Source organism: Aptenodytes forsteri, unplaced genomic scaffold (assembly GCF_000699145.1).
Source record: "Aptenodytes forsteri isolate BGI_AS27 unplaced genomic scaffold, ASM69914v1 Scaffold1, whole genome shotgun sequence".
In the NCBI taxonomy this organism is placed as follows: Eukaryota; Metazoa; Chordata; class Aves; order Sphenisciformes; family Spheniscidae; genus Aptenodytes; species Aptenodytes forsteri.
The window spans coordinates 3,829,209-3,852,386 of NW_008795035.1; the positions used below are offsets into that span (position 1 = coordinate 3,829,209).

General features: G+C 43.6%; 1 protein-coding gene across 1 annotated transcript in view; it reads right to left on the reverse strand.

The window, feature by feature from the left end:
- Nucleotides 1–23,178, reverse strand: part of HOMER2 (homer scaffolding protein 2) — a 38,513-nt gene that overhangs the window by 9,805 nt on the left and 5,530 nt on the right. Inside the window, exons 3-4 of the mRNA XM_009276615.1 lie at nt 8,144–8,275; nt 118–210 (exon numbers count right to left, since the gene is read on the reverse strand). Coding sequence (XP_009274890.1) covers nt 118–210; nt 8,144–8,275 — 225 coding nt within the window. The remainder of the gene's footprint in view (nt 1–117; nt 211–8,143; nt 8,276–23,178) is intronic.

The following is a 23,178-nucleotide window of genomic DNA, read 5'->3' on the forward strand; positions in this document are numbered from 1 at the left end:
CAATCTTCATTTTATATACTTTAAGCTGGCTGCCAGAAGCTGGTATAGTCCATTAGAAAATTTAACTGTACATTATTTATCCTGTATGCACGCAGGTGTTAAAGCTAAATTACAAACCTGGGAATGATTGCTTGAGGTCTCAATTTTCTCTTGAGATCTGTCCCTTGCTAGTTTGGCAGCTTCTTTTACTTCTTGGAATTTCTCTGCAAACTGGAAAAAGCATGAAATATATTTATTAAAATTATTTATCATCTATTAAACTGTTCAGATTACTATATTTCTATGGTTCATAGATCTCCAAAGTTTTGATAATTTAAAATTTTTGGCAAGAAAAAACATTTTCATTCTTTGGCAGGGAGGTTCTTTCAAAAGGAATGGGGGTGTTTCTAAAAGAGGGACACCCCTACAGCTCTGGCCAATCACAGTAAAAACCCATGGAGAAAAAAAGGAGCTGTTAGCGTCTTCTGGTTTGATTTGGTTTTGTTTATTTCCTCCCCCTCCTCTGTTTCACTCAATGTTGACAGTCTATTAAGGCATAAAAGACATATGTTTGGATTAAAAAAGAAAATCAATGTCTTCTATTCCTAAAGAGCAAGTCAATTAAATTAAAGAATGCAAATGAGCTCACGAGATATCTGCAGGATGCGAGCAAGGGATTATCAAGACATAGAAAAAAGTAGAAAGAGGTAGATCTGAAGGTACGATGGGGCCATATGAAACCACAGCTTTTCTGGTCCAATTTCCTATTTTTTCTAATTACTGGCAAAAATAAAGGTAGAAGACTTCAGGGAAAGGCTTGAACGCTTCCTGTAAGAGGGTTATATCAAGCTGGGGGAGGCCGGGGAAAGGAAAGATAAAGATGAAAAGTAACGATCCCAATCTCTACAAGTTGCTGTAGGTCATCTGCTCCGAAGCCAGTCTGGCAGTTTTGACGTACAAGTATTAGCACAGCCAGTCAGGGTTGCAGGGCTTTAAACACTTTAAACAGTGTTTAAAGTTTTAAAAGGAGGATTGTAAAGATGAAAGAAAAGGCATAATTTTTTTTTTTTTTAAATTAAGATGTATCCTGCATAAGAATGGGTAACGTTGTCTTCCTGCTAAAGCAGCTTGCTCTTGCCTGCCTGTGTTTTGAGAAACTTGAAACGCTAGAAAGGAAAGACACGTTAAAAGTGCATATAAATAAATCTATTTTATTGCATGGTTTGTGAATAAAAGGACTGCCATTGTATCCTCAGATAATTCAGAACACTTATGACAAAATTGTAAATAAGAGCATGAACACACATCACATTTTATAGTCAAAGAACGGGAAGAATCATTATCCACTTACTAATCTTATCTTCTAACTTTTGGATTTACAGCAGGTATTTAGCATGCTCTTTCTCAGTAAAATACCGGGACAATAAAGGTTGATAAAACAAATCGTCTCCAACTGGTCTAAGAGAAAACTGGATTTATATGTGGAGGCACCTATGTTTTGTATAACACACACAAATGGAAATTTCCAACAAACGCACATAGATCATTCATAAATCCCAGGGACGAGCACATGCTCAAAGCCGAGTGAAATTTTGGGCGTAGACTACGATCTGTGACGATGCTTATGAATGAAGATCGAGCTCTCAAATCCAGCTGTTTTCTATACAACAGCTGAAATTGCATATGCAAAGTATGTGCTCTCGGATGGCAAGAGTTGCTGTCTGATGGCATGTGCAGTCACTACACACACAAACGACTTGATTACCTTTGTAGCACCATGAAGATCATTAGGAACAACTACATTACATTTTCGCCTTAAGTGATTTAACTCCAACTTTACACAAAATGCATCTCCTGCGGTGACAAAACAGCTATAACAAACTGATAATTTCTAAAATATTGTATCAACAGTAGGCTCTACACTTGGGTTTCCTGCAAATAGTAAAGGGCTGTTTTGAGTCTCTCTTTTACAATAAATCTTTACGGGCAAGCATGAAAAATTTATGAGGGTTCTTCATGGACTATATGAAATATGAAAAGACAAAAAGAATTGGAAGCGATCTATCAAATTTTATTTTTGCGACTATCTTCATAAAGCACACAGGAGACCGCTGTGAAAAATTATGTGAGAAGAAAATGACATTTTTCCACATTTCCATAATAAAAAATTGTATATGACTGAGCAAAGCTAATCTTCAATATAAAACTGATAATGATCTCATCACACAATAGATTTCAGTCACGTCTCTAGTTTACCAACACACGTATTTAACACATTCGCTTTTAGAAACAAGTACAAATAACTGAATTTTTCACCATCTTAGTGACAGATCTTCAGCTTTAAGAGTCAAAATATTACCCTTCATTTTTATTGTCGTTACAAACGTAAAGACGGCTGTAATGGAAATGATGGTGAAAGACTGTCTCTGGTTTTTGTTTACCCCACGCACTTGGAAACAGTCATCCATAAAGAGTTCTGCTGCCGCTTCTTTTTCATTCTTAGCTAATTAATACCTGCTAGATTTTACTAACAGTCTATTTTTGAAAGCTACAGAGGATCACTTGGCTTGTTATGAAATTAAAGCCTTTCACTTGATTACTCTTCTGAGTGCAGCGACACGGTGGTGACAGCCCAAACTTGTGTAGCATTACTAACGCTAATTGCTACAGCGGCAGACCAGGCATTTCTGAAGCTACCCAGATCCCGAGGCCGTCTCTGAGAGTGACGGCACGGCCACAGTGTCTAATCACTGGCAGAAATTAGAGAGGTGCTTTCTCTCCAGTAACTGCTTTCTTCTGCCCCAAACGGAAATAAGCAACAAATAATTGATACTACAAAATCATGTGCCAGCTCCAAGATCTAAGTTGACTTCGAGCTATCAAACCACTGCAACAATAGGGAGTGCTCTTAAAATGTGAAATTCCTAGTTAAAAAGTGAAATAATCTTCTGATTAGTAAATGAAAACTTGGTAAATGTGGTCTTGAGGGGCAAGGCATGGATAAATACCCAGAACCAGCTAAAAAAGTCATCGTGCTCCTTCTCCTTCCATCTTTACTCCCTTCACCTTCCCTTTCCTCCACCCTTGTCCTCAGGCAAGGTTCCCCAAAATTAGCAAAAAAAAAGCCTGGCGTAGGAGAAACGCCAGCTAAACACCACTCCAACAGTCCATCACGGATTATATGATGTGTCTTCCCATGCCCCAGGAAGCTGTGAGACTAAGCTGCAATATGGAGAAGATTTGCTGCTACCAACGCTTGTGAAGCCTAAGGCTGCTGCAGCCCACGGGCGCTGTTTGATTATGGGTCTTGGCCAGTGAAATGTAATGGGGGCTCAAGGATGCTACTGTGCATTGCACAAATTATTTAAAGGCTGTTCAAATCTGCAGCCAGCTTGTCACCTGGAGAAATATATATATATTTAAACAGACCTTCTTAGCATTTTACACATTAAAAAGCATTATTTTGCATGTGTAAATTTTAAGCTCCTGATCTGGCATAATATTTTACGTTTCCTACTGACAAACTGTACTGCCAGTATCAGACAGATGAAACAGCTGCTCTCACCCAAAGCAGTCTCATAAATATTTCATCGCCCTCTCGGTTTGCAGAAGGCTGGGTGATGTGACGTTCCCGTTGGGGAGCACCGCCGTGCCATGACCCACAAGGCACGCGTCGCTTTGCCCGTCGTTTTCTCTGGATGAGCCCTCGGTACCGGGCAGATCGGCAGCAAACAAGACTATTTACTCTAGAAAGTGGCCGGTAATTTGCTCTAGCACAGCCAGTGCGCTACCAGCACCGAAGCCGGTTGGGCCGGGGCGGCTGCGCTGCGTGCTGGGAGCTTTCTCTCCCCTAAAACACAGCTCCTTGAAGCCGGTTGGACCGGGGCAGCTGCGCTGCGTGCTGGGAGCAGGGGCAGGCTCTGCTCCGAGCTTTCTCTCCCCTAAAACACAGCTCCTGGCAAATACCGCACATGCAACGTGCACTTATGCATAGAAATAAAGTCCAGTGATTCCCAGATGCTGGGTGCAGTTGCTTTATGATGTGCAAAGTCTGGGTTTACTGGGTTTCTCACCTGTATAAATCTTTGTCCCTATGCCCTTGACTACCTACAGCTCCTCAGATAGCGTGTCTGCGCTGAAGCATCCTGAATGACAGCAGAAATTTTACTTAACCGCTTCACGTGCAAAACACATCACTGCCTTTACAGCACCAGCCCTGCCTCTTCATCACACCCAGGCACACCGGCACACCATTAATTCTCACCTATTTCGATTTGGCTGTAGTGATGTACGAATAATGTCTTGAGACCTTTTTGAGGCACAGGGTGGGAAGGGGGGGAAGGAGGGTCAGCGAGTCCTGCAAGAGGGGAAAAGGACCCCGAGTGGGACATCAACTTGAAGCCCTGGGATTCTCCCAATCAATGTGAACGGTAATTAGGTTACTGGGTCACTGAATGCAGTTTTCATTAATGGCTCATGTTTAATTTGAACTGCTTTTCCCTATAGGTATGGATTAATGCTTAAGTATCTCAAGAGAAGCAAGGCATTAGAAAGAGGCAATATCTTTTATTAGGCCAACCAATATACTTAAAAATGCAGACTTTTTAGGCGTGCTAACCTCTTCTCATGTCTCATTATTATTCATTGTTTTCAGCAGACATTTTTCAGCTTTATTTATTTATTTATTTATTTATTTTAAGCCAGGGCTATTGATCTCTGGTTTACTGGAGTTTTAGTGTGTCCTTCCAATTCCTGACTAAAAGCTTCAATTATTTCCAGTAAAACTGGCAAGCTTTCGTTTTTATCTTTTATAAGAGTATAATGATATCAACATAAAATGAAACTTGATTTTACTATTCCCAACACACTTATACATCTGTAATCTCTCCACCATCTCTGATCTTTTGTACTAACGGTTCAATAATTAAACTGCGGAGCATGGATGATAAGGGATACCTTTGTCCCATTGCTTTGCATGGTGGTAATAAACCAGGTTTTCTAACATTTTCCAGGTAGGTAACTGTCAGATTTTTTTTTTTTTTCAATAGATCATCTCGAGCCGTTTTCAGAAGTGCTCCCCTTAAGCTCCCCTTCGATATTCTGACCAGAAAAAGCCTTTCTGCTGATTTGGAAAGCTTTTCCTGCAAGTAGAAGGCTGTATTATTGGCAGTGGGCTCTGGAGCAGATCCTGCAGTGCAAACAGACGTGCAAACCGATCTGGAGAGAAACACAGCTGGTGCTGGGGCCCCTGTGCCCACACGACATGTTTTTCACGTTGGCTCTAGTCCGGCCACATGAACATTAAAGAGCTGCTTTCTGAGAGCAGCATTAAATTTATTCTAAGGACGTGTTCGGACAGTTTTGGAGAATATGGTAAAATCGCTCTGATTAGGGTGCAAGGACCTCCAAATGTACCTCGTGCCTTGTTATACCTCTCGTCTCCTGAGCCAGCCTCCGCACCACCTGCTCCACGCGGTGCGTGGTGCATGTTTAACCCCAGCCAGCACCAAGGTACCATGTGGTCACCTGTCACGTTGCAGAGGTGTGACTTCAGTAATCCGGGATTAAAAATTACTATCCAGTGGTGCTAATTCTTTCATTTGGTGTCCAAAGGTTGCACTGTATCACGCTTATCTGTTACTCAAAACAAACCATTCCCCTAGGTCCACTTCAATCCTCCCATATTCCCATAGTACTTGTTTAGCTATTGTGAACACCTCTCTGCCACAGGAGTGGAGGATACGCACAGGTGAAATGAGCAGGCCTCCACACTTGATTAAGCATCATAAAACATAACCAGCACCAGCACCTCATTCTTAAAAAACAGTTTTGCATGGGATTGGTTGGGTGGCCTTAGCATCCCAGAAGAGCAGATTATGGCCATGGCACCTTTATGGACATCCCAAATCCAAAAATAATTTAATGTGAAAAGTAAAATATGCTTTACCTTTAAGAAATATTTGCAAAAAATGCAATTCTCTGGAAATTGCAATAACTTAGTAAGACAGACTTAGTAAAATAAATTCCTATAACAATTCAGTTGACTGAAGGTCCTCCTTCTATTGCAATGGTCTGCCTTTGCTATTTTAGACACTACAAGAAACATCTTGTTCTCCTGATTCTTTTCATATCCAAGCACGCAAAGGGACAGCAACACGAGAGGCTGTGTGCCATGCCCAAGGACACAACGCTGAGTTAACTGACAAAACCCAGCGCCAAGTAGCCATGCTTCAGGTGTCAACTATGCGTTAGATAAGTAGGGGGTTTTCTACTGCATGAACAAACAAACATCTCAGCTGCTTGATGAGCACTTGGCGAGACCACTAATCTAATGACAGAGGATGTATTTCAAACCGCTGGTTATTCATTACAAGAGGCAGCTCCAGACTTGACAAGCCTGCTGTTGTAGCCAGCCTCTGGTCCAGGCGAGTGTTGCATTAGTACCAACCCCACGTTTGGGGTGCAGCTCCGAGACACAGCTCTGCAGCAAACCTGGCATCAGACCTCCCCGGCTACTCATCCCCCGTCTCTGCCACAACTCACTGTCACCCCCCAAGGTCTGTGATAAAACTGCTTTGGGTCAGGGCTGCAAATCACACCACTGAGCTGAAATAGAATCATAGAATCATTAAGGTTGGAAAAGACCTCTAAGATCATCGAGTCCAACCGTCAACCCAACACCACCATGCCCACTAAACCATGTCCCTAAGCGCCTCATCTACATGTCTTTTAAATGCAAAAATGCAGTATTATTTTAACCCAGATCAGTTTACCAAGCCTCCTGAGAGCACCGCCCCACCAGCAGTGTTATCTGCAAAACCAGGGCACCAGCAAGCCCCAGGGGCTGGCAACTCTACCTTGGTTAGCTACCAACGGCAGCAAGTCATCAAAACGCACATTTCTGAGGCTGGGATAGCAACCCGCTTCCTTCAGAGACATCAGGCAGCCCTAATGAGAACAGTCCTGGCATATCAGTGGCTCCCTTTGCTTTCGGTGCCACTTTCAGCTGAAATGAGCACACAGGGCAAGGCGATGCCAAAAAACACTTCAGAGTTCAGGTTGTTTCTGTAAACATCTGAAAACACAAATGCTTTCAGCCACGCTGGGCAAGATACCGTCAAGATCACCTCGCTAGTACCATCGTCAGTGGTCAGATTTAATTTATAGTTTTGACCATAAAGTTTGCAATACTGCCTGCTTCTGTATATACAGACACTGGGTAATTATAGGAGATGGGCAACTTGCACGGATGAAGAGGACTTGCAGAAGCATGCAGCTCAGAAGAGGTCAGATGGGTATATGCAATTCTTATAGAATCATTGAGGTTGGAAAAGACCTCTAAGATCATCGAGTCCAACCGTCGACCCAACACCACCATGTCCACTAAACCATGTCCCTAAGTGCCTCATCTACACGTCTTTTAAATACCTCCGGGGATGGGGACTCCACCACTTCCCTGGGCAGCCTCTTCCAATGTTTCACCACTCTTTCAGTAAAGAAATTTTTCCTCACGTCCAATCTAAACCTCCCCTGGCACAACTTGAGGCCGTTTCCTCTCGTCCTATCGCTTGTTACTTGGGAGAGGAGACCGACCCCCACCTCGCTACAACCTCCTTTCAGGTAGTTGTAGAGAGCGATGAGGTCTCCCCTCAGCCTCCTTTTCTCCAGGCTGAACAGCCCCAGTTCCCTCAGCCGCTCCTCATCAGACTTGTTCTCCAGACCCCTCACCAGCCTCGTTGCCCTTCTCTGGACACGCTCCAGCACCTCGACGTCCTTCTTGTAGTGAGGGGCCCAAAACTGAACACAGTGTTCGAGGTGCGGCCTCACCAGGGCCGAGTACAGGGGCACGATCACTTCCCTGCTCCTGCTGGCCACACTATTTCTGATACAGGCCAGGATGCCATTGGCCTTCTTGGCCGCCTGGGCACACTGCCGGCTCATGTTCAGTCGGCTGTCAACCAGCACCCCCAGGTCCTTTTCCGACAGGCAGCTTTCCAGCCACTCTTCCCCAAGCCTGTAGCGCTGCATGGGGTTGTTGTGGCCGAAGTGCAGGACCCGGCACTTGGCCTTGTTGAACCTCATACAATTGGTCTGGGCCAATTAATTAATTCTTCATTAATAAGAAACAAGACAGCCTTTGAGGAAATTCAGTGAGCCCCGGTACCTTCGTCAGCTGCTGCTCGGAGGGAAAGCCCAAACCAAACACGGTATTTGCTCTGCTGTCCGCCCACTGGCCGAACTTCTGCGATGTTTTAGTGAAGGTCATGTTAGGTGTGATTGTGCTGTTTATGATCACCTGTTTAAAAACAGACCAAAAAAGAATTAAAAAGGAGCAGCCACATCGGAAATGCATATCCTAGCAACGATATCATCCAAAGCAATTAGCAGTCTAAATTGGGAAATTGCTGTATTCAGAAGATTTTTTCCCAAAACAAAACAGTTTCTGTCTTGTCTTACTTCATGCAGGAATTTTGAAGTTTTGTCTTCTTTTTCCAAAGCGCTGTCACGATCCTGCAGTTAAACACCAGCAGCAGGGACAGGAGCTATAAAATTACCCTGGCAGAAATGCCGATGCAAAATCCTCTTTTTGCGGTGTTACAAAGGCACACGGCTACTCCCACCGCCCCGCCAGGCACCCGGGGTGGCCTGAGGCCTCCAAGCAGGGTGTCCACCAGCAACACCTGCCCTCAGACTGGAAGAGCAGAGAGATATTTCTGCATTCCTCCATTTGGCCTCGGGCCTCCACAAGTAGGATGCCTGAGACATGTCAGAAATCTCAAAAAAACCCAACAAAAAACAAGACGAGGAGAAACTGGTAGCTTAATGAGTTTAACTTGAGAGGGTGGCGAAGTACATCACCAACAACGCACATGCAGTATCAAATGTGGGCCACTTTACACGAGTTAACTAAGACCTGCTTCACCACCAGCAACCTCAAAAGCAACAGTAGTTCTTGTAATTAAAGAAACAGCCAACATGAGGAAGGCTGTTGGGATGAAGTCTCTAAGGAACTTAGTGGAACAAGCATAAAATGTAATCTTGCAAAAAGGAATGAGATATTTGTCAGTTCATTATCAAAAATCTTAATTTTATTTTCAAGATACATCATTATATGAGTCTAGAGACTCCTTCCCTGGAAATCAATTCATGTACAATGTTCTTTCTGCTAAGACAATAGGAGCTTTCTTTAGTAATGCATACCATCATTTCCAATATGCAAATTATGCAGTAATTAAGCCAAATCTGTGGGACAGTTTAATTAACATGATCAGGAAGTATCCTGGCAACACCATTTACCATGTATTCCAAGCAGTTTTTTTCCTAAGCTATCATTTACATTTAGCAAAAAAGCGTGAATTAAATTTACCAGAGAAAGATCGTTACTTGCCTCTGTCCCCTCCCTAACTTCTGACCTCTGTGCTGATGCTTTTATTTGCTTTCTTAGAAATTGCTCAACTTCAGTGGTTCCCTCTTTTTGCACCATCGCTTTCAAATAAACATACGATTTTCTGCCATTTCCTACTACTGAAAGTTTCACCAAAGGACCAAACCAGACGAGGGCCAGGTGGCTGATGCTCCTGAAATTGGTTTTTTGCGTGGGAAGAATCAGGGAAGAAAGGGGGAGAGGTGACTGCAACCAGCGCTGGCCAACACACACCGCACAGACATCAGCTGAAAGGGTCGAAACATCTTTTTGGATGGCCAGTTGACAGGCAGAGGTATAAGCAAAGCTGCCCAGACGCACTCTCCTCCGGCTAAGCCCGAAACGCAGCCAATATAAAATCTAAGTGCGATTTCAGAGATTTAAATTAAAAGAAAATCAAAGATTTTATGTAGGGTTTTGACAATGCAAAGGGAGTATGACGATACGAGGATTGCATGACACAGTCACAAGAACCGGAGGAAAAGCTACCACCAACCCAGAAAAACCTGGATGCTTTCCAAAAACTTTACGGAAAGCGCTATATGCCTATTTCTTCTTTAAAAATCTTACATCAGACAGATGAACTACTTACAAATGTGTAGCTTCTCAAGTCACAGAATTTATTTTAGAAGCTCTGAAATACCCAGAAATTTCAAGTGATGAAAAGTATTACTTCCGTCCTACTGTGCCGATCAAATTAGACATCTGTGGGGAAAAACTAATAAAATGACCCATTTTATTGAAAGGCAAAAGCCTCACTCACTGGAAGCAGACTCCGAGAAGAATAAAATTCTTCCATACCCCCTACAATAACCATTGAGTAAATACAAATATATAAAAACCACACCAAAGATATTTTTCAGACCGCAGTCCAATATTATCAAAGAAGTGATAAAAGGAATAATGAAGCCTGCAAATTGTAAACCAAGAAACATCTTATTGAGCAATGAAATGAACTACGTTAGCTTAGCACCTCAGAGGTTAACTTCTTCTATAGCCAGTGCAGAATCCAAGAAAAGGTTGTGGTCATCACACCCCTTCAAGAAACGGACAGTTCATCTGTTACATTTATAATAAGCTGCAATTAGTGAAACTGCCTGGAAGCCGGCTCTACCTTTTTTTTCCTTAAATCCTCCTCTGTCAGTCAGGCACTTCAGAAACGCTGCATTCCTACGGAGAAGTGAAAACCTAAGTAAAAGCTTAGGAGATTAAATCATGAGAGCTCATGGAAACCGTTCAGAGGAGCTGGGTGCACTTATCCACCTGGTCTTCCTCCCCATCCTCACCCCATCGCCCTGCCACACTCGCAGGAGGATGCTGTAACATTAACCTTTGGGAGCATCAGCCTGTACATTCACTTCCCATGGAAATCTGGTCATCGTTTCAGAGCGGAGATACTACATTGGCCAGGGAACAATCATGTTGGTTGTGTTTAGGAGAAAGAAAGGGTGTTATGATTTCAAAGAACAATGAAAAGCGAGGCTTGCAAGCGCTCCTGCCAGGTAACCCAGCCTATCCCCCCTCCCAAAGCTGGCTCACCCTCAGCTACGTGAGACCAGAAGGAAAGTCCTCCCCACCACTCCTCCATCTCCCGGGCAGAAGGTCTCCAGCCGGGGCAGAAGGCAGGGGAAGCCTTTGTGGCCACCGCAACAGGAACGTTCAACCAAACTGTGAAAATTTTCTTTTTTCATGAAAGGATGAGCCAGAATTTTCAAGTTTCAAAGGAAGAAGGAGCTGAGAGGAAAGGCGCAGAAGGGAAAGGACATATTTGAAAGCTGCTGCAGGCAGGATGAGCCCGCAGGCTCTTTTCCACCCCTAACTGCAATCCAGTATTATCATTCTATAAGAAAAGGCAACTCAGCAATTCAAATGGGCTCTTATGAAATAACTTTGCATTTGGTCCTCGTTCGTATAATATACACACAGTGCAATTCCAGCTGCATCAGAAAATGGAATAAACTTGCGGACTTCCATCGAGGATAATGGATCCAAAAGACAAACTACTCTCTAATCAAATGCAATCAATCCCTGAAGTGGTTAAAGAGTTCTCCCTAAAGACAAAGGCAAAGAGGAGCATAATATAATAAGCACCTTACAGAATAATAAAGTCATTCATCACCCTGACTGAGTTGTCTACATGTGGTTAAAAAAAGAAAATCTGCCTTTGCTCTCATCTACATGCAAGAGTATCAGATGGCAAACATTCCTGATACATCTGCATAAGCCAAACAAAATCTCATACTAATTTCACTTCCTCTGGGAGAAAAACAATCCTGACAGATCTAAATTTTTATTTAAAGATGACACAGAAGAATTTTCACCGTGCAAGGTAGCACTACATCAACCAGAAATGACTCCAGACATTTAGAGACACACCGGGTATATTAATCAGATAAAAGTGAATGCAAATAAGCTGGCATAGAGCAGAACATTCATAGGCTGTAACACACCCATCCCACTGCCTTCCCACGGAGAGAAACTGCCAAATAAATCAAGCAGGGAGAGGTCACAAGACGACCTGAGTGCGTAGAAGGAAAAAAATGTATTGGCAGCTCATGCCGCTTGTAATATATGAGCTGTGCCCATATCTACAGCTGCCATTTCTTTTAGGGGATGCTTGGAGTATTTAAAGGGTTCCCCTCCCACACTCCCCGTATCACAACACCGCAGCAAAGAGGCAAAGCCGATGTGGCTCCTGAAAATACATTCTCCCAAGTCACCGTTTCATTAACGTACGGTGAACGTGCGTGCCGGCTGGCTGGAGTAGAGAGGGAGGGGAGCCGGAGCAGCACACGGGGGTTTGCCGGCTTGGCTCACAGCGTACGCTCTGGTTGCATCGGCCCCGGCTTGCCAGATTTGCAAGAGGGAAGGAAAAGCAGAGAGGAGAGTGAGCTCAGCTCCAAGGGGAGGAGAGCAGCGATCGCGGTGGGCATTTGGCAGAGCCACCGGCACAGCCCCGAGGAGGAGGGCCAACGTGCCAGCAGGAATCGGCCAGGACGCTTCCTCTGATGAGACACCCACCAAAGGGGATGATGAGTCAATGCAGCCAGCCCCGTCAAAAGCTTCTCTACCTGGGAAAAGACTGAAATAACAGCTATGAAATAGCTAATTACTATATTAGCCAATGTATTTTGGAACGGCGTTAAATTAAATCAGAAAAGGGCCCCTTATTCTTGGACAAGAGTGTCAGATTAGGACTTATTCTGGAATTCTCCCTTTAAATTCACATCACCTGTTACTCTGAAGTAACCTCACCTCCAGAAAAGCCCCAAGGCTCAAGGCCATAGGATCTACTCATTAAGAAGTCACTACATTAAAACCTCCCCGTTTCATTTTCACACTTCTGAATGTGTGCTTTCCAGTTTGCAGACCTTGTGAAATTTAATTTCCCCAACCCACCAGGCTGCTAATCTGCAGTAAAGATGTATCCCAGTCTAAAAACAGAATTGAAAGGGAAAAGAAGCTGCTAATCCTCTGGCCACAGCTATCACAGGCTCAGCAGGTTCTTCCAGCTCATCAAGTCGACGTGAATCAGAAGGGCTTGTGACACTGGATGTGGAGATGAGGAGACAGGGATGGCTTTGCAGAGAAATTCTCCCTCTATCCCAAATGTTCAGCAACTCCCTCGTGGAATTAGCCCACCTACTTTTCCGTGATCTGCACTATCCTTCGTGACCTACCGTCCTCCCTATCTCTGCCGACAGCTTCTAGGCTTACATGTAACGTCTTTTCACCGATATGTCACTGGTGATAAACTGGTCATCTCATTTCTAGTCCTACAAAGCCAGCACACACACACATATTGTTAATCAAGACAGCGCTATTAAAGGGAAAAAAGAGAGTCCCTTGCTGAGGCCACCTACCAGAATAGAGCAGGAGCAGCACAAAGACACGCTCACAGCAGCGCAAGAACTCAGGGATAAAAGAACGGCCTTTGGCCAAAACAGTGAACCTGTAATGCAGGAGGATTAATTATAGTTGTTTTACAAATCAGGGCCAGCAGACGTGATCAAATCTTTCTCCGCACCCTTCCTGCTAAGTCTTTGTAGAAGGTCCTTAAAAAAAAAAAAAAGCCTGGGAAAACTGAAAGCAGCAACGGCACTTGTTTCAGCTTTGCTTTATCTGCTGCACCTGACACGTACGCGGCGCTTTACCTGGGACAGGCCGAGAGTATGGATTAATTAGGCTGGAAGCACTGTAAACATATGTTAAGAAGAGCATTGAGTGTCTCCATTTTGCTGTTCCTCCTGCTCCGCTCCATCGTTTGTGCATGGCCGGGGGGGGGGGCCCAGAGCACAGGGTAGGCAACAGTTGGCAGGACATCTACTACCAGATTCTTGCTCCGGGTACCCATCATTTTATCCCTGCAGTGCCAGTAAGCCAGGCCAGCCACTGCTCTTCAAGAACTACTGTTCTACACAGTTAAGCAGGACAGCAGTTATTTCACCCATCGATGGACTCCAAAAGCTTCCATAACTACATCATGTATTTCTGCGGAAGGCAGGAGAGGAAGGGGGACCGCAGTGATTCATCCGCACTCTGCAAAGAGGAAGATGCCAGGACACCTTGCAAGCTGCAGAGGACTTGCTGCAGTCCGAAGCGTTTACTTCCCAACCTGAGCTCCCTCTGCAGAGAGGAGATTCGCCTTTTATGGGTGAAGTATCTCACCTGCTGCTGCAGCTTGCTTCCTGGGGAAAAGGGCCATTTCCACAGTTGCACATGGCTTTTTTTTCCTTGCGTCACCTTGCATTCCCCAGGATAATTCAGTGCATGATAAGGTTCATTTTTAACCCCAAAAGCCAACAAATCAAACAAAACCCATACAGGTCTTGTCCTCCTGCGTGAAAAGAGATGTAAAAATAGCCCCCCCCTAAAAAGACTAATAACTGTTTTTCCTCTGGTAAAATATTTCTGTTGTAAAGCCCTCACTGAGAACCTGTCTAAATGCAACAAAAGCAGGTTCATGATTATGTGAATTCTATTAAGTGAATCTCCTGCTACACCTACTCCACTGTGCTCTTTTTCTTCCCAAGGTAATTAACATCTCTGTAGAGTTGGCTTCCCACCTCCTCCACCCAGTCTAAACCTCTAAAATCTCCTATTTTTGCTTTGACATCTGACTAGAATTTTTTCTCCTTTTAGGCACAGCACACACATCCACCCACCCACACGATTCAGAGCACCAGCAGCTGTTTCATGAAGAAAATCTACAGCAAGGATTTTCAAACCCTCTACGCTGGAACAAATTGTTACCCAGGAATTTCATGCAACATTTTACAAAATACATAAACCAAGATGCTTGTGTGTTATTTTCACATGAGAAATAAGATTTCTAACTTATCAGAGACAGAGAGAAGAATACAGCGGAGACGCTTTATTTTTTCCTAGTGACCAAAATTGGAGTGAGGGAGAAGGTTGCGTTACCCACAATTAGATACAATTAAAAAAACCTCCCATCGTTATATCACATTCACGCTTTGGAGGATTTAATAAAAGCATATAGTCTTTGAGTATGAATCATTTAAGCACCGGTCATTTTCTGCATCCCTCAAGCTGTACGCCAACAGCTTCACTTAAGCCTGAAGGTCCCTTTGCAGAGGTCAGAAATGGCGCGGCCACGTGGCATCGTTAAAGGCCCCTCTACTCTTTAACAACCTATGCCCCCCAGGGAGCGGTCAGCAACGGGATAGCTTAGCCCTTCCTCTCTAAAATCTGGAAAAACTGTCCCTTGGCATGAGGAATGGCCAGGAAGGGCAGGTACATTATGTTTAGGAGATGACAGGATCTACTCGGCATCTTCTAAAGCACCTCAAAGTGGTCACTGTTAGATGACAGTCAAGGGCAACCAGGTCTAGCAACACTTCGGAGCAATACACTAACATAACTGAAGATACAAGGTATCTGTAAGATAACGTAAAATACCAATCTTTCCGCGTCCTCAGAAATGCCTCATCCCTTATTTTGCTGTTAGAAAATAAAGCTCGGTGGAGGTTAGCCGGGGCTCATGCGATCATCTTGTTCGCTCCTCAAGGAGAATCAGCTTTGGACTTCAGCTAGTATTTAACGGCTGACAGTCATTTAAACTATTCCTCGCTTTCCATCTAACAACCACTGTGCCATTGGATGTGACTTCACAATCCAGAATCAAGAAAGAAGCGATGTTTGGGGTTTTTTTTTTTTGTAAAACTAGGAAAATATTGCCTTGAATTATGTTTGATGCTCAAATTTTAAGAATACACAATGCAGTGTAGTTTATTTATAAACTCCATCTGGCATGACTTGATTAGCATGTCTGATACATTAGCTCTCCGAATAGGGATTTCCAAGTATTAGATACCTCTGGCACTACAGCGGGGGGGAGAAGGGAACAAATAATTTATATAGCTGTTTCAGTGGACAATCAATCCTTAGAGTTTCATAAAGCACAGCTTATAGGAATTATTCTTTATTACTTTCAGTAGCTGAACTTAAAAAAAGAGGGAGTAAAATTCCCAGGTTAGGAAACCAACAGCTAACCAGTGCTGCATTTATTGCAATTCTTGACGCAAGTCCCTAATACCCTGGGAGGAGGCTGTGGAAAGCTCGAGGGGATGGAGCATGTGCTCAGTTCACCTTCGAGCACAAGGTTCCTCAGCCCCCCTGTAATTTCTTCTGGAAGAAAAAGGCAGCACAATGCAAAGCCCGCAAGCAAGCCGAGCACCACTGCGCTCCCTGGAATCCGGTGAGCAGGTATGGAAGTTTTTACCATCTATGAATTTGCCTATTTCAGTCTCATCCCACAGGTTTTGCTTTGATCAGCTGATGAAACAAAAAAGAATAGGGAAAACATCTGTAAATTCTACCACGTTGTGCCTGTGTTGACGATGTTACTAAAAACTTTGGGTTTTTTCTCAATTTTCACCTAACTACGGGCATGGATTCTTTTCACCAAAAATTTGTTCAAGATTCTTCAAAAGCTTTGCTAAGTTCAAGGACCATGACCTAAACCAGGCATCCTTTGCTTGATTCCAGGTCTCTTTACAATAACATCACACGGTTTAATTAACCTCTCTGGAACGTTCAGATGCCACATTCACACTCGAGTCTGGTGATCAGAAACAACTCTGTGTGAGGCAGTTACGTGCTGAAATACTTTCTTTTACAGATCTTTTCCGAGAAATTTTATGGAGAGGTTTTGAAAAGGAAAAATCCACCCAGACCAAAGTTTCCCTACTTGCTGGTGAGCGGTGCAGCAAGAAATCCTCTAGCATGGATTTTTATCTTCTCTTTTTTTTTTTTCCTTTTTCTTTTTAAAGAGTGACAAATCGCGTTTCTGAAAAGGTTTCTGCAGTCTCCTGGATTCCGTTGTGTGTGGTCTTTCCAGAGCCAGGGACACACGCACACACTGTACATACAAGCAGCAAAGTGAGCCAGATCGGATCAAACGGTGGCAGATGTGCTTCTGTTCTTCTGTCAAGGATACAGCTGTGGCCAGCACTTTGTTATCTTTGCTCCTAAGCTTACTAACCGGCTTCTGAAGGATTTACTTCCAGAAATAATTCAGACAATGAACAGAGGATTTTTCGCATTTCAAAGTTAACTTGGAAAGACATTAATATAGCAACATTTAAGTGGTATGAGTTCTACAGCTCTGGACTTTTTTTTTTCAATCCAAAACACATCCTCAGCAGACGATCGTGATTTCTGGTTGATGCAGTCCCAAGGGACCCACCAAATTTCCTGGCATTTACTTTGCTCCATTTCTCAGCTTTTGACGAGCTCTCTTTCACCTGAAGCCCCAGGTCTTGTTTGTGCAAACCTTTTTAATTTTTCCTTCCATTCCCAGCTCATCTCCACCAGTATTAGCAATTCCGAAATTACCATTGCAGTTAAGCCCTAACAGTATTTTTTTTTAATCCTCTGAACACTCAAGGACCTGTCCACACAAGCGCACCCAAAGTTACTAGCTCTACCTATCTAAACCAGTCTTGGCAACTGTTGAAAATTCTCCTGCAGACACAACTCCAGGCAATGTACTATCCTCCCAATTATTAAATCCGGCACCTCCCCTCAGCCTGAATTTCTGAATAGTTGATATCACCTTAAGCAAATAAAGGATGATGCAAGTGGGGAGTCTCATCCTTGGCTGACAGCTCTGCTCGTTCTTTATGCTTTATTTCTTCATCACCAAATTCCAAAGAAAATGTTCTCAAGTTATTTTAACGTCTGGAGAGAAGCAAAAACTCAAGTAACTTTAGTCAAGCCGAGTACACCACAAACATAGAAAACACAAATATTTTAAGATCATCGGGGACTGTTATTTTCCTTAATTTCATTCACTCTTATTTCAAAGATGTCTTTGAGAAGAATGTGAAGCCCTGGTCTATGTAGCGGAAGGACCCAGTGCAGACCTCAGTGTGCTCACCCCGCATAGATACTGATCCTCGTTTAAAACATGCATTTCATTTTCTATTTGCATCCGTCCTGCTTCAGCTTCCATTAACCCCAACTTTCACATGTCTCTTTGATACTCCACAGGCTGAATGATGTATGTCTCCGCAGGACCCCTTTGGAGCGTAACGCTTTGGGCACACCCCGCACCTTCGAGGTGCCCGACCCGCCACCCCATGCAGACACCCTCCTGCCGCTACACCCGCACCCCGGCTGCAGGGCTGCTGCTGACCCAGTGCCCGCACCCCAGCCTTCACCGGAGCAGCAACCTCTGCCTAGGAAGCACCAGCATCACCCACTGATGGCAAGTTTTCCTTAAATTGCGAGTTCCCCCTGAAGCATTCAAAGTGATGCTAAAAAATCTGGAAGTTGCATCACCACAACTCTAACGTCTTTAAATGAAATCAGGAAATAGCTATTAAAAATATTAATTATTTACTGCAAGTTGTTTCACTGTCTGAGTGAGAGACAGGTTCCAGCTTAGGTTAGGCTGGTGCGCTATGACTCAGGGCAGGACAGATGTTCTCCTGCTCTTAAACTGCTCATAATACAAAAATGAAGGAGAACAACTCTACGAAAGGAGGAGCTGCCTCTCAGAGAGCAGCCCGATCCAGCTTCATTTTTTACAGCAACAACAAGCCCAAAAGGGACTGCAAAAAGCAGCTAGAGACTCTTCAGGCATCTTTTACAAAGTACTTTGTTTAGCACAATTGGTACTAGAACACGTCTCCGGCAGACGAGCATCGTTCTCCAGCACGGGCTGGGAAATCTGAACCGGGAAAAGTCCACACCGCAGCCACCTTACAAAGCAAACTCATCTGATGAGAGTGATTAAATGGCATCAAATTATTAAAGGCTCTAGTATGGACTCACAGTATATACAGGCTGATATTATTGTAGTTGCTCTGTCTCAAGAGCAAAGTGCTTATCTATTATATGATGTATATATAAAGATCATAAAACCACGACTAATGTTTTCACTTAATAGTCATCTCACTAGCATAAAAGCAATGAGATGTTTATTATAACATACACAGAAACTATGCAAACTGGAAGACAGGATTATGCATTAAAATTATATTTTATACCATGTTTTTGTATTTCAAAAGATGTTCTTCCTTTTACATGGGAGGTTAATTAGTTCCATTTGTTGGAATTACTCTTTTATGGCTCCAGGATCATCTCCAGTGCTAACAGTCACGTTGAAATTAGCTCCAATAGTTCATGAAATACTTAAGATACTATGATAAAGAGAAGATGAAGGCCATCAAATATGCTCAAATTTCTGCATTACAGTAATCAGCCAGACCAGTACTGGAAATCTTTTCTTATGGCATATGAAGGTTTCTTTTGTGGACGGGTATAGACAAGAAGGCAGGAATACTGGATCAGTCAACTCAGACCTCCAGAGGTCAAAACCCGGTCACCTTTCCACCGGCTTACCCTAATGCAGCGTCACCCTTAAGCTGGGATATGTCTTTTGGGCTCTTCAAACAGTAACAAGTGTCACACACTGCCTTTTTGATGAAAGGTCCTTTTCGTGTTGGTTCTCAGTGTCAGAAGTATAAGTAATATTGAGCTCATGCTCCCCTGCCGTTTTATGGGATGACCAGAAGAGATTTCCCACCCAGCCTGGAAGAAACAGCACGAAGGGCAAAAAAGAGCACGGCAGCAAAAGTTTTGAGAAAAAAGAAATATCCATCTCAGTTACCCAGCGGCGAAAAAAGCTTTGAGAAGCTGGAATAAAAAATATTTTCCGCTAATTTAATCAGATTTTACCAGCAGGGGCTCTCTGGAAATCATAGTCCTGCCAGTGCTGCAGTCAGCAAAATAATCTTCGGGGCGAGCACAGCGGGGCCTCTCGGCATTTCAGCAGGCGCAGGGCAGCCAGCTCGGACCCCAGCAGCACCGCGCTCCTCCGGCATGCACGCAGCACTCCTGACAAGCGATGGCCATAAATAAAACTAGGGCAGGCAAAACTGGAAATAAAAGGATCTCCGTCCCTTTGACAAAACACACATATATGCTCACCCACACCTTTCAAAATCATAGCATCTAATTCAGGATTTCTTTATACACACTAAAAGAAAAGGCAACACACCACTTTGTAAGGTCACTTTTCATGCACTTTTACATCCCTTTATCTTTGGCTACCCAAGGCTGTAAAACATCCCCTGATCATTAATTAATTATTAAACCTTGAAATTTAAGTAGTTAAAAAACTTATGTATTTTTAAAAAAATTAGGTATTTAAAAAATATAAACCACGGTACATCACTCCACCTAATTCATTGAGCACGGGGTCAGGCAAACACACACTGATACCCTGAATGCCAAGAGGGAAGGCGACATCATGATCGTTTCTGCTACACGTTATCACAAATCAGATCCATGAGGTCTTAGAGGCACAATTAAATGCTGCCACACCAACGCAGACCCCTGGCGAGGTACGCATCGCCAGAAGCCTTTTCTAATTCAGTGCCAAAAATTTTGTAATATCTAAATTACTTGGTAGGTTTTTCCTGAGAAAGAGTTGCTATTGGTTTAATGGCTGAATTTACGTCAATGAAAGAAAAAAAAAGAACATAAAGAACTAGCCAGATGAAGGAATTTCATCTGTGCCACCATGCCCTGCAATTTTTTTCCTGTGAAAGGAAAGCTTCTTAAATCTAAGAGTCACCTTTTGGCAAAATACTCTAGAATATTTTTAACAACTATGTCTTAAAATAATTCCATTTCCACGGGCAAAGAAAATGATTTGTTTTGAGACTCTGAACGCAGCACTGGAAGAACTCCGAATTTCCTCTCCGTGTGCCGAGGACACCTGCCTCCAGTCGTGAGAACAAAAAAGGGTAGTCATAAAGAGGTGGGCAGCTATTAAATTAGGTAGCAATTAGGACTGGTACAGGAACTGAGGAAGCCAGAAATACATCAAATATTAGCAGATTTACATATCACCCCTTCTTACCTCCCTAAATATCTGCTACCACATGCTGCTGGGGCTCTGTCCCTGCCAGCTTCATTCTGCTCTGGGAATCATACTGTCCGTTCTTGCTGTGACACATCTATGTGCACATACATGCCACTTAATCAAACAGCTTCATCATACTATATAATGTACTGTATGCACTTTGGGGAACGCTATGTGAATACTGATCGGCAAAATTTGGCCCATATTCTTACTCTTACTAATTGCAATTTACTTCAGAAGTAGACCCACTGATTCTGCTTTCCCAGCACAGCAATTTTTCTGGTTCTCTCTTCAAAACTTCCACACGCTTATGCCCGACTTGGCTGCTGATCTTCAATATTCAAGGTAATTGTTAGGTAATGAACTCTTTTAAATGATCTGGCAACTGGGAATGAATGTCAGCCGACAATGTTTTTTTTTCTCTGAAACACAAAGTCTTTGTTTCTGTATCATGTATTTACCAAAATTACTCTTGCAATCTATTAATCTTTTTCACCCTGATTTTAACTTTTTCTAGTCATCTGTTTAAGCATCTCACAGAGACAACTTAGGACTGGCATCTGAGGTGACTCTTGCTGTGCCACTTCTCTTTGCTGCTGCTGTCTCAGAATGTCTCATTGTACGCTTTATTGCTGGCTATTAATTTTTAAGATAGCTTTATGTTCCTTATTAACAACTTCGTTCTCAAAAGATGAAAATGATGCTGTTGCAATCACAGGTTCTGTAGAAATATAACATCTGAAAATGGGGACAGAAGATTGTTTCTGAGGGATTATATTTCCTACTCAAATTCTATACAGAAACAAGTTTCTCATCCTTTCACCCTTGTCTACATTGTTTGGATAACACATATTTCCGATTTTTAAAAAAATAAGCAAACCCACCAACCAGGGCACCACCATGCATTATTCCAGAGGATGACGGAGGATATCGGTCTGAGTAATTTTCATGCTTTCAAACTTTCTTTTCGCCTCTAAAAGGCGGAATAATGTAGCTCACTTTTAACGAGGAGCCCTGTGTGCGGCTTTCCCCACACACTACACAGCAACCGGGCACTTATGAGTTCATGTTCTCCCTGCATCAACACCGTATTTTGTCATTTTTCAACAGGGTTGACTTTTGCCCACAACGCTGGGCACTTTCATATGGTGAAGTCTCTTGGCTGCCTCATTAACTCTGAATCGGTGTGCACCCTTGCATTTTACTGTATCATTTCCTCCAGCATTCATTATGCTGCAATTTAAACAGCCTCTGGCTAGAAACTTCTTAAAATGTCATGATGAAATTACTTTCTCGACAACATACAAGTCAATTATAATGTAATTAAAAGATACACTAATCTATTCCCTTGTTTGGTAATGGTATCTTGGTTAAGATCATCCAGTGCATATTCGTACGGTATTTGTGAAATCTTTTGCTATAAATTGTAAGCTACTGTCCACAGCACCTGTTTTTCTGTGAAAGACTCAGGAATTATAATACCTATTCTCTTCTAGCTTTGCAAACACAAGGAATTAAAGTGGTACAAGCTGTTTTGAATCTAGGGTCTCCACTTTTCAGTGCTTGACTCCCCAGGCATTTCAATGGGGTTTTTTGTCAGGCTGGGAGGATTTGGAAGAAACCTGGCACCTAGAAAGCGTACGCTCTCACCTGGCTTCCCTCCATCATACCGGCCTCCTGGTTTTCAGCACGAGCCTCTTGCATATCCCTCTGCAAGGGAAGGGTTAAGCTCCCTTGACTTCGCTCTGCTCCCTACCTTTACCCTACTCCCTTTCTGTCCCATTTTCCCCTTTGCTGCAATGTCCGTCTTCACCACCTCTGCATGTACCAGCCAGGCCCTCTGTCCTTCCCCACCACTTGGCAAATGGGTAAGGACCCGAAGGCAGCGTCCTACTGTGCCAGGCAGCAGAGCCGAGCAACTCCCCCGCCCCTCCGCCAGCCGTGCTCACAAAACGAGTTCCCAATATTTACGCCTTTAAACACACAGGCTCAGCGGTTCCCTTAATCCCCCCCTTCAGCCCACTCCTAAATCCTCCCACTCCCCTCTGCCCTGCGGCACCCCTCCTCACGCTCCTGCACCCCAAGGGTTTGGGGACGAGGGACAGGGACTTGCCAGGAAAGAGAAGGGGACAGGCTACACTTGTTGGGAGAAGAGAGGATGGGGCTGAAGGACAGGGGACTGCAGAAGGTCCGGACCTTCAGGGACAGCAGCAGCAGCCTGAGGAAGCTACTCCTGTGAGAATCAGAGCCCATCGGGTTGGCGGTGCATCAGGAGGAAACTGAATACCCACCAGGTTGACATTACGCAGCCTGCCCCACGTTCTGCACGACAGCAGCGCTAACGGGTTTCAGCAGCCCTATGCTACTCCGCATA